We start from the raw sequence: 12167 nt of genomic DNA, 5'->3' as shown, positions 1-12167 counted from the left end.
AAGAGAAGGTGTGCAAAGTATTGCATCATTTTCCCGCAGATGTTTACATCGGCGTATGAGGAAAGTAAAAGTCGGCAATACTTTTCGCTCCACCATGAATCATCAAACAGTGTTGGGGACCTTTTCCCTTTAGTGATGGACGCGCGCATTCTCTTACTTTTTGGATTACACCGTGAATCATTACAAAGTTTAAACTTCATGTCAATAAAACGGAAACTCACATCAGAAGCATCAGATGAGCTCAGTCACTTTTGGCCGCGAGAGACTTTCTATGTGTGTTATGGAAGACATACATTTGAGCCACGGAACGCATATTTGTTAAGGTGGATTATTGAAACTTGATTTCTTCTATGTGAATAATTTTTTCCCGTTTGGTATCATGGACCATGCAAAGAACTCGAAACAGAGCGCGCCCAGTGCTTCACTGCGTGCGTAACAAGCTTTCATTGTTTTAAAAGTGTTTGCTAGAACAGCATATCTGTCAGCTACAAAAAAACGGCAAAATTCCCTGATTTTATGCCAAAAATCGGAAAAGTCAACGGGACGGCAGTGACAGGTCAGACAGTACACCATGCTTTTCCATTTAACAGTCCGCTCGCAAGGCCAAAATCTCCACACAGGGCATGTTTAAAAAGGAGCGTGTGCAGCGTAAAAATGCAATGAGTTTCTTGTTGTTTTGCCGCTCAAGTTGTCTGGGGCTGATGCAACGCTTCATGCTGGTTCAGTTTGTAATCAGGTGAATTTGCACGATTGTCTGTGCATTTGCCATGAACATCGACTGTACTAAAAACTGATGCTGCGCCTACGGTCCGAAGATCAAGAATGAGAGCTCATATTTTCAAGGAACTTGAATTCTTGGTGGTAGCCTACCTGGCATAAAATGTACTGGCAGGTAGTTCAATAAGCAAGACCCTCTAGCTGGTGCAGAGCCCTCTACGACGCTGAGCTACTAGAATAACTAGAGGGGGTGTGGCAGGCTCGTCAGGGTAACTGATGGGGAATTTTCGTAAGGCTATACTACTACTGCCATAAGTGTAAATTCTCAAAGCCACGTGAAAAGTTACAGCTGTCTTACAATTACATTGTAGCAGTGCGAATTGATATTGCAATGCACCTGACTTTCTTGCCGTGTCCCTCCCGGGCCGTGAAGGGGAGCGAATGGGATAGAGCAGAATCACTATTGGAGCTAATGAAAAATATTTCACGTCACCTCTATTAGCTTTCTGACTCTTGTTCTATCTGCCAGTTCTGTTAGGCAGAGATTCAGACTGCCTAGCACATTATTCTGATTTCTAACGTAGCTTCCCATCGCTGGGAGAACATCTTTCACCGGAGGCACATGTTTTATGTCTCCCTGAAATCGCAAGTTTTTGACGGACCTCCGTCAAATTCTATACTCCTTAGTTACCGTTGCTGGGCTTGGATTGGTTGGCGGACGTTTGTGGGAGGGGTTTTATGAAAGGTTAATTAACATAGATTGTGATCAACTCACAAATGTGTTCTGATGATCATGAAACTTGGAATGCACTGTACATAAGTCCTAGCTGTCTTGTTTTCTGCAATATCTGATTATTTTGTATGTGTGAATAACGTAGGAATATCGGAATGCCAGGAATACTGATTGACTAAATATCGCAAGAAATAGAATCCGCCTAGCAGCCAAAAGTATTTTGTTTTACTTGTGATTAGGTCTAGCCTTCGTCCTTGTGAGATCACCACAACAGATGCCAGCTCTAGCCCACCAATCTAACAGTCTCGTACCTCTGGCGTAATTTTTCTAATATAATCTAATATAATAGTTATCAGGGGTCAATATACTGTATAAGATAAGATAAACTTTTATTGTCTGTTTTAACAGAAATCTCTCCACAATCCACATGTAAACACACATTAAACACATAAAACGCAGTGTGGCCTATAGAGTCTGGTCATCAGACAGTCTCAAGATGATGTTGTTACTTTGCCCATTCCCTAAACCTAGCCATTAGTGAAGTCATGTAAGTGCATGTTCTAAGTGCAGCGTCCCCTTTTGACACTGAGCATATCTATCTAGTGTGAAATAATGCCGCCTGGGGCCTCCAAAGAAGTGTGTGGATTTCCTACCAAGAAAGTGCGGACGCAGAAATCTTGAAACTTACAAAAAAATATGGATGTATCAATAAGTGAGTAACCAGGTTTTGCCTTGAAATCCTGCACACATGCACGAGCACACGAGGGCCCAAGTCTCCACCTTGCCTCCTCCCTTAAGTATTCTATATGAATATTCTAATTAGGATGAACAGACCCATTCGTGTGCATTCATTGGTTGAAAGAATGGGAAAGGGAGCGCGGGAAGTGGAACGCAGGAAATGCATTTCATAATGCGAGGTGACGGCCCTGTTTTGGAGGTAGACAATTTAAAAGGAAAAAGGCTGCGCGCAATAGCCTAACAAAATTACTTTGGTGTGTATAAAATCAGGCATTGGTAATACCTAATGTGAGGACTGAAGAAAAAAACTGTGGTGTCATACTGCAGTACAATGTAGGTTGCCCCCCAATTGATATTTACAAGGTAGGCCTATTACATCAAAACACATTGCGATGAAGCAGTCCCCAAGGCTGCTGAGAAAGAAACGCTTATGTCGGGTATAAATATGAAGGATGACGCATGCACATGCACATGTATGAATAACCTGCAGCCAATACTCAGTAAGAAATTCACCTGTTAATTGATGGACTGATTTTACAGTATCCTTATTAAATCCTTATTAAAAGAGAAAGACAAGCACTGCGGTGAGGACGTTCCCAACAAATGCGAGAAGACACATTGCAGATGTCGTAGTCCAGAAAATATTCAATGTTTAATAGCTGCCAAATACTTGAAATAATAATGCTGATGGGCATCCAATTTCGTTGTAGCCTAATTTCAGGATAGAGGTCATGAGTTTTTTTTAAATCACGCGCCTCAACATTCAAATTCCACGTTTAACTGGCTGCATTTTTGCAATATTTCCGACCGCGTACAGCACATGTAGTTGTGCTGCATGCCTCTGTGTGCCACCAAAAGGACGAAATGCAGCAGTTACGGCAACGTCTACAGCAGCCCTGAAATTCGCACGGAGATCCGCAGTTTTCCACGTCTAGCTTGTTTTCGTACATCTGAACGTGCCGTGGAAAACAACTTCGTAAGTGAGCTTCGTACATGAGGCCCCAGCCCAGGTCAATGAGACGAAAAGTGGCGCGTTGGGATGATATTGTGCTGACCAATCACAATGCAAGGTTTTTCTCCCCATCTGTTTGAATCTTTTGAGTGGGCTTTGGCAGTCATTTAGTTTAAGTCAAAGAAGGTGGATATAACAAGAAGTGTAATTTTGTTTCTTTTCCGGTATCCACTTTATGTCGGGTGAATGCCCCTTTAGGAGACCATCGGTTAGGAGACCTTCGGAGTCCAGAGGTTGAGAATCAATGAAGTCCCCTTAGCGCTGTAGATGGCAGTAGCGCACGTCTTGCGCAAACACCTCAAAAAGAGAAGAAGAAGTAGGGGACAACGCCCCCTTCGGAGACCCAACTTGAGCATACACTTTTGCATTTTGCGTGTTTTGCGCTATCTTGGTCTCATTCAGTATTTTTGTTTAAGTCCTTTCACTCGGCAGCCATCTCTTGGCTACGCTTCGGTCTTCCTATTTTGTCTTGTGAACCGCACATGTCATCAGCAACCGACCTGCTGAAGCAGATTCTCAGGGCATGCCGATTGACTTCAAGCAGTCGGAAAAGGTTGCGTCGAGGTGGCGAGATGATTGGATAAGTGACAGCGCAGCTCGGCAAGCAATTGGCTCTTGTTACCGGACAAGGAGGGATATGTGCAAACACACGACATAGTAGCGTAGCGAATTGCACCCGTTAGAGAAGGGATTTATGGCTCTTTGACAGGATCCGGATCTTAGTGGCTCGTTCCTTTCAAAGAGCCGTTCAAAAAACTGGCTCTTTTGGCTCTTTTTTAAATTATGCATTCAGTGTTAAGAATGTAATATTTTGACTCCATCTAAAGGTAATTTTGTCCAAACAACAACTGATTATTCTCCTGCTTCTAAAGACCATTTTTGCCTCTCTTTGAGGTAAACAATTGTGTTTTTTCCCAAATTTAATGACCCTGGTCGAGGTCACGTGCTTAAAATGAATGAAAAATTAACGAAATAACGGTCGAGTGGCTCCCCCAGCTGTGATCCGGTTCCCATCGTTCACTTCAGGGAGCCGTTCAAAAGAACCGGCTCGTTTGTGAACGACACACCTCTAGCACCCGTTCATTCCTATGCCCGCTTTCTGAAGTGTTCCGTCTCTTATTAGACTGTCTCTGGCTTTGGCAGGAAGGTGGAGACTAGGGGTGTGTTCAAAATACCAGTATCGGGATATATTTTCACGGGCCTCTTCACCATACGCGTATCGTATCGGAGATGTCAGTATCGATACTTCATTTAATAGCATAAATTGAATTTTGAATGCTAAACAGCAACTGCCAAACCTACTGTTTTGTGAAGGCAGTGAAAGGTTTTTCTCCCCACCTTTGGCAGGATGGTGGAGGCATCAGAATGTCTACAGCTAATGAAAAGTGGTGGTTTGATTGGTCATAGTGTTGGCTTGGGCAGTGTAGAGGCAATTGGGTCATTCCACGCCAAATCTCTGAATCATCCCGCACGACCATCTCAGATTTGGCAGAAAAAAATCAAGGAGGTTCACAAACGTCCCAATAGGAAAAGTGCAAAATTATAGCTCTCAACTCCTCATAGTTTTGTCATTAAAAATGTTTTTGTCAGGTACCCCCCTGACTCGTTTGGAACAGACTTCTCAGAGAGCCCACTTTCAGAGTGTTGTATCTAAAAAACTACTTTAAGTAGGTCCTTATGAATTTCAAGGGGTAACGTTTGGAACATGTACTTGTGAAATGTGGATTTTCACACATCCTCTTGTCATTTACCACCGTTTTCTGGGGGCTTAAAGTCGCTTGAAAAATTATCACCTTTGAGTTTGTGGGCATCTTTGAAGGACTGTGGTAAGTGCAGTTTTAAAGACAGAGGTTTGATATGGACAATGTATGTTCCCAACCATTCTGTGCATGTTGTGTTGAAAGACTGATCGTCTGCGATGAACAGTTTAGAAGATATGAAGTCTTTAAAATGGAAAAACTGAAACTTGGTGCCATCTTTGCCACGTTATTTAAAAAAATGTCACGACTCACCACCATATTATCAACAGTTTTGGAAAGATTAGATGTCTGTTCTTAACATATCCAAAAACTGTGATGGTATTCTGCCTCATTTGGTCACAATTATTTTTTTTAAAAACCCACTGTTGTGTGACTTCCACTGCTCCTATGAAAACCTGATATTGGGGGGCAACTTTGCCATGCTATACCAAAACAATGACAACAATCACCACAATGAACTGAACAGTTTTGGAAAGATAGGATGTCTGTTTGTAACATATCCAAAAACTGGGATGGTGTTCTGCATCAATGTCTTGTAATGACTCTTGAAAAACCCTTTGCTATTACATCAGCAGCTCCTGTGAAAATGCCTAAGTCACATTAATTACCAGGGGCGGAGCTATAGGGGGACAAGCAGGGCATTTGTCCAGGGCCCTCCTGAATTTGTGGTAGGGGCCATAATCATGACCTTTGCAAACTTTTGGGTGCCAATCTATTTGGAATGACAAAGTGAATGTCAGGCAGTTTTGGGCTTTTTTGATACAAGAAATGTGACTTGAGTATTTTTGAAGCACACAATAAGAAACAGCTGAGTGATTTATATACCATTATTATTTTTCTTTTTCTTTTAGCTTTTAGGTAATTAATTTTTTTGGTAACTAAATGTTCGTGAATTAAAGGTTATATCCATGTGTTTAAACCTCAACACTGTAGGAGTTAGCATTTTGCTATTATACCGTAAAGTAAGTCGTGAATTGCAGTAGTGATAAATTAATTGAATCATTCTGATTGGTCTTGATACACATGATTTTTTAACAAATTTCTTTTAGCTGTAAAGATATTTTGATAAAAACAATGAATAAAATAACCACAACATCAAAGTTTCCATTTACTTTATTTTAATCTTGTGACGTTTCAGGCCACCCTGGCCCTTCCTCAGACATGGATATTTTACTTCAATACATTTTAAATATCCCATGACTTCTACAACATTGGTCTTTTAGTAGAGGTGCACATCAAATGATTCAATACTCAGACCTTTGCCATGAACCAATACAATGCGCTAGGTTCCTCGGTCATGGTTAGGACTGGGGCGGGGCCAAGTTCTATGAACAGGTCACCTTTGTCATGGTTTTTTTGGGGGGGTGGAACACTTTTATTATCATGGAGAAGAGAAAAAAACAGTGATGATACAAAAGGAGGAGACTGTTCGTAAGGAGGTAACCTGACTAAACAGCTGTCCTGCCCCTCCAATCACCATGACTGAGCTACCCTGAGCATGGTGCTAGACCACTGCAATACTGAGAATGGTCATCAAGTGTCAACTCTGTCACAGAGCTGAGCAATGCAAGCATTAATGTTTGATGTTCTACATTGACCCTGATGAGTTTGCACAAATGGACACAGATGTATACATGGAGTGAAACACAAATTAAATGTAGAAAGAATAATCACATGATAAAAGGTGATAAATCATGATAAATCTCATAGACATGATAAAACTCGTACACAATCCAAAATAATCCACAGCAGACCTCAGAACTGCATCAAAGTTGGTAAACAAGTTATTAAAGATTATTATGAATTGTAATAAAAAGCATTGAGATGTGGTGATAGTCAGGATGTACTTGTTTCAAGATCTACGGGGATGTTTCAGTGATTCAACATTTCATCACTTTATTCCGGTATTTGGTTTTCAGTGCCTAAAGATGAAGTTTACACACGTCTATAACCTTTGATTTACTGAAATGTAGTTTCAGAAAAAGCTGAAAAAAAAAAACTCTGTCAACAGCCACTTTTACTTTTTTGCCGTATTATATTGAGTGTGTCGAAAATGCTCAAGTCAAATATCTTGTATCAAAAATGTCTGACTCAAATTGCTCAAGTCATTCACAGTGGCGGAACAATTGCACATAGGGCCTCATGGCAAATACTGGTAGATAGGGCCCCCATGTAGCCTGCAAAGATCAGAGCAGGGGCCCCACCTCAATAGAGCAGCAAGCTGAAGATGTCACACAGCCGTTTTTACAAATCCATTCTTAAAAAATGAGACAGAGCACCTCCCCAGTTTTTGGATATGTTTAAAACAAACATTGAGTCTTTCTAAAACTGTAACTGTCATAGTGGTGAGTTCTGTCATTTCTTTTGTATAACATGGAGAAGATGTCACTAATATCAATTCTTCATAGGAGCTATGGAAGTCACCCAACAGTGGGTATTTGAAAAATCATTGTGACCAAATGAGGCAGAATACCATCACAGTTTTTGGATGTTAAGAACAGACATCTAATCTTTCCAAAACTGTTGATAATATGGTGGTGAGTCGTGATATATTTTTTAATGACATGGCAAAGATGGCACCAAGTTTCAGTTTTTACATTTTAAAGACTTCATATCTTCTAAACTGTTCATCGCAGAAGATCAGTCTTTCAACACAACATGCACAGAATGGTTGGGAACATACAGTGTCCATATCAAATCTCTTTCTTTAAAACTGCGCTTACCACAGTCCTTCAAAGATGCCCACAAATTCAAAGGTGAGAATTGTTCAACCAACCTTAAGCCCCCAGAAAACGGTGGTAAATGACAAGAGGATGTGTGAAAATCCACATTTCACAAGTACATGTTCCAAATGTTACCCCTTGAAATTTGTAAGGACCTACTTAAAGCAGTTTTTTGGATACGGTAATCTGAAAGTGGGCTCTCTGAGAACTCTGTTCCAAACGAGTCAGGGGGGTACCTGACAAAAACATTTTTAATGACAAAACTATGAGGAATTGAGAGCTATAATTTTGCACTTTTCCTATTTGTGAACCTCCTTGATTTTTTTCTGCCAAATATGAGATGGTCGTGCGGGATGATTTGGAGATTTGGCGTGGAATGACCCAATTTGAACTATAGCAACAGTTTGGTCCAACCCACAGCCCTCGGTTATCTGACATGAGGGCGTCCAGACTTAAGTTTTCTCATTTCAAGGGTGCCAACAATAATAGGCGGTGCTGTAGGTTTGTGGTGTTTTGGGGATTTTATCTCTGGCAGTCAGCAACTGCATAGGCCTAGTTTATACATCAATGACTAAATATAATCCAATAGACTTGACAATTTTATATGATGATCATCATTCAGATTCTCTAAAAGTTTTGAGTAAAAGACATGAAGGCATACCCCACAGATGAGCTGGTTTGTTATGAAGTCAGAAGTCAAAACTTTGTGTGTGTGTGTGTGTGTTAGGGTTGTGCTGATAGACGATATCATTGTCCAGGCTTCCACGGCGCAGAGGAACTGTTTGGAAGAGTAGCAAGCACTGGGGTCTTGACGCAGCAGGTGACACGAGAGACGAGAAGTACGAGGGGGAGGGGTCAGGAGGAAGAGCCGCTCTTACAGACAGAGCAGAGATAACGACCATCTCTGTTGCAGAGTAGCGCAGCTGGAGGAGGTTAAAACATTTTTTCCAAGAATTTCAAAACTTTTCATATATTTGACTTACTCTTAAAGAAAATATATAAGGGTTAACGTTCGGCGAGAAGGTCGCTACCGTGGAATAGCAGCACGACAGAGAGAATCTTTAGACCCCGACGCGGAGCGGAGGGGTCTTGTTCTCTCTGAAGTGCTGCTATTCCACAAAGCGACCGACTCGCCGAAAGTTAACCGGCTTATTATATGGATATACTTAAATGACTCACATGGCGGGGACATTTCTTTAGGCCTATTTAATGTTATAGTTTTTAATGTCAAAAGATTGTTGCTGCGCAAAACAAAAGATTGTTGCTGCGCCATTGACAGCGGTCTGTTATAGACCAACCTGTCTGTTATCAAAAAATAACAGACGTGCGAACGTTGGGGAGCCCCTTTGAAATGAATGGAGCATTGGACCGATGACGTCACATCATATAATATATTAAAATAATAGCTCAGCTGAAGAAAAAAATGAAATGGATAATAATAATAAGAATGAATATTAATCAAAATAATATTACCACAACCCCCCCCACCCACCTTTTTCTCAGACGTAACGGATTTAAGAGACTTCACCAGTTCAGAGAAAAAACTCTGGACGATATCATCCTCCATCGCATCGTCTCACTGTAAACATCGTCAGCTGCCAATTAGGGGGACATCGCCAAAGCCTAGTGTGTGTGTGTGTGTGTGTGTGTGTGTGCAATGATAGGGACAAACGTAATAATGTGTTTTGTGTGTGGGGAGGGTCAAATAACAATATATACTTTGTGGTTTGTCATGCACAGATTCCATTCTGGTCTACAAAGTAAGGAGATGGAGCAGGCCCACAAATCCCATCGGCTGAAGAAGTCTCAGTGTCTGATGGAGGGACTCACACATCAAGGAAACCCTGCACTAAATTGGTATAAAATGCAACAGGCCCACAAATCTCGGCTGCTGTGGAAGTCTCAGAGTCTGATGGAGGGACTCACACATCAGGGAATCCCCACACTGCTCAGAAAGATCTACACAGACCTCTATATCACACAGGGGGGAAGAGGAGAGGTCAATGAAGAACACGAGGTCAGACAGATAGAGAGAGCATCCTGGGGAGAAGCAGACCAAGACAGTCCAGTCAAGTGCAGCGACGTCTTTGAAAGCTTATCTAAACAAGTCAAACCCCTATCTGAACCAGCCAAGCCCTCATCTAATCAAGTCAAACCCTCATCTGCACATGTCAAGCCATCATCGAAAGAAGTCAAACCTTTGGGAATTGTGCTGACAAAGGGAGTAGCAGGCGTTGGAAAAACAGTCTCGGTGCAGAAGCTCCTTCTGGACTGGGCTGAAGGAACGTCTAATCAGGATGTTGACTTCATATTTCCACTTCCTTTTCGTGAGTTAAACCTGATGAAGGAGAAAACCATCAGTCTGGTGGATCTTGTGAAGCACTTTTTCTCAGACGTGAAGGATCCAAGAGTCTTCACCAGTTCAGAGCATAGAGTCATGTTCATCTTTGATGGTCTGGATGAATGTCGACTTCCCCTTAACTTCTCCTCAAACCCAAAGTGCTGTGATGTGACCAAGTCAGTCCCAGTTGACGTGCTGCTAACAAACCTCATCCAGGGGAATCTGCTTCCGTCTGCTCTCCTCTGGATCACCACCCGACCAGCTGCTGCTGGTCTAATACCTACTAAGTGTGTGAACCAGGTGACAGAAATAAGGGGGTTTAATGACACACAGAAAGAAGAGTACTTCAGGAAGAAACTCAGTGATGAGAATCTGGTCAGTAAAATCATTGCCCACCTGAAGTCATCCAGGAGCCTCTACATCATGTGCCACATTCCAGTCTTCAGCTGGATTTCAGCTACAGTAGTAGAGAACACATCGTATGAATCAGGGAGGGTAGAAATGCCAAGGACTCTTACACAGATGTACACACACTTCCTGATCATTCAGGTTACAAATAAAAACACCAAGTACACAGAACATGAAGGAAGAGATGAAGAAATGATTTTGAAACTGGGGAAACTGGCATTCCAGCAGCTGGAGAAGGGAAATTTGATCTTCTATGATGAAGACCTGAGGGAATGTGGCATTGATGTCACAGAAGCATCAGTGTACTCAGGAGTGTGCACTCAGATCTTCAGAGAGGAGGCCGGGCTGTACCAGGCGAAGGTGTTCAGCTTTGTACATCTGAGCATTCAGGAGTTCCTTGCAGCTTTATATGTGTTCCTCTGCTTCAGCAACAGCAAGAGAAACATGTCTGACCAACAGCTATCCTCTCAGCTCTCTGCTCTGCTCAGAGCAGCAACACTTCAAGACCTACACAAGACTGCAGTGGATCTGGCTTTACAGAGTAGGAATGGACACCTGGACCTTTTCCTCCGCTTCCTCCTGGGCCTCTCCCTGGAGTCCAATCAGAACCTCTTAAGACATCTAATTCCACAGAACAACAGCCAATCACAGAGCTCAGAGACAACAGTGCAATTAGTCAAACACAACATCAGTAATCTTAGGGATCTTGGTGGTGCTGCTGATGAGGATGAGGACGAGGACGAGGATGACAGACGAATCAGGGATTATTCTAATAGAGGCAGTAGATATCAGAGTGGGTCAGACAGACAGATCAACCTATTTTACTGTTTGAATGAGCTGAATGAGCATGCTGTAGTGGAGCACATTGACAGGACCTCAGGAACTCTGTCTGTAGAGATGCTGTTACCAGGACAGTGGGAGACTGGGGAGTTTAGATTTGAGACTTCAGAAGAGTATCTGGAGGCGTTTGACTTGCAGACGTATGTGAAGACACCAGAGGTGGACCAGACTGAACTCCTCAGCCCAGATGACGTTCTTCAGAAGCTGATGCCATCTGATGTGTTCATATCGTCCACCTCAGCACAGTGAGTTTGTGTGCATATTTGTGCATGTGTGCGTGCGTGTGCGTGCGTGCAAGCGTTTGCTGTTGTTGTTGATGATGTTGATGTTGATGTTGATGTTGATGTTGAGTGTTGAGTGTTCAGTGTTGATGTTGAGTGTTGACGTGTAGGTTGACTTACTGTAACCTGATGTCTCTCAAAGGCTGGATAGATGTCCCCTGTCAGAGAGGAGCCTTTCCTACCTGGCCTCTGCCCTGATCTCACACTCCTCACGTCTCACACAACTGACGCTGGGCCAGGCCAGCTCATCATCACTGGAAGTGTCATCTTCAGCTGGGTGCCATCCAGACTGCAAGCCCTGGGAGTTCAGGTAGAATATATTCACTCTACACATCACTGCTCTCGTCTTGTAAATGTGTTATAGGTAAGTGATAATTTAAGAAATACACAGAAATGCATCCAGGAGGCAGATACAAGACACTCACTGACAACGCCAAATCTCCGAATCATCTCGCACGACCATCTCAGAATTGGCAGAAAAAAATCAAGGAGGTTCACAAACGTCCCAATAGGAAAAGGGCAAAATTATAGCTCTCAACTCATCCCTAGTAACAGAGAACATAAAGAGAACGTTTGACTTTTGGTTCTCTAAAGGTTGGGGTTATTACCAAACC

General features: G+C 42.4%; 1 protein-coding gene across 1 annotated transcript in view; it reads left to right on the top strand.

Annotated features, from left to right (window-relative positions):
- LOC134444519 (NACHT, LRR and PYD domains-containing protein 3-like) overlaps positions 1-11867 on the top strand; it is a 163427-nt gene extending 151560 nt beyond the window's left edge. The window contains exons 9-10 of the mRNA XM_063193824.1: positions 9424-11517; positions 11696-11867. Of these exons, the coding sequence (XP_063049894.1) occupies positions 9424-11517; positions 11696-11867 (2266 nt within the window). The remainder of the gene's footprint in view (positions 1-9423; positions 11518-11695) is intronic.
- The last annotated feature ends 300 nt before the right edge of the window (positions 11868-12167 follow it).

Source organism: Engraulis encrasicolus, unplaced genomic scaffold (assembly GCF_034702125.1).
Source record: "Engraulis encrasicolus isolate BLACKSEA-1 unplaced genomic scaffold, IST_EnEncr_1.0 scaffold_58_np1212, whole genome shotgun sequence".
NCBI lineage: Eukaryota > Metazoa > Chordata > Actinopteri > Clupeiformes > Engraulidae > Engraulis > Engraulis encrasicolus.
The sequence above is the reverse complement of the archived record's forward strand: the minus strand, read 5'-3'. Positions and strand labels throughout refer to the sequence as shown.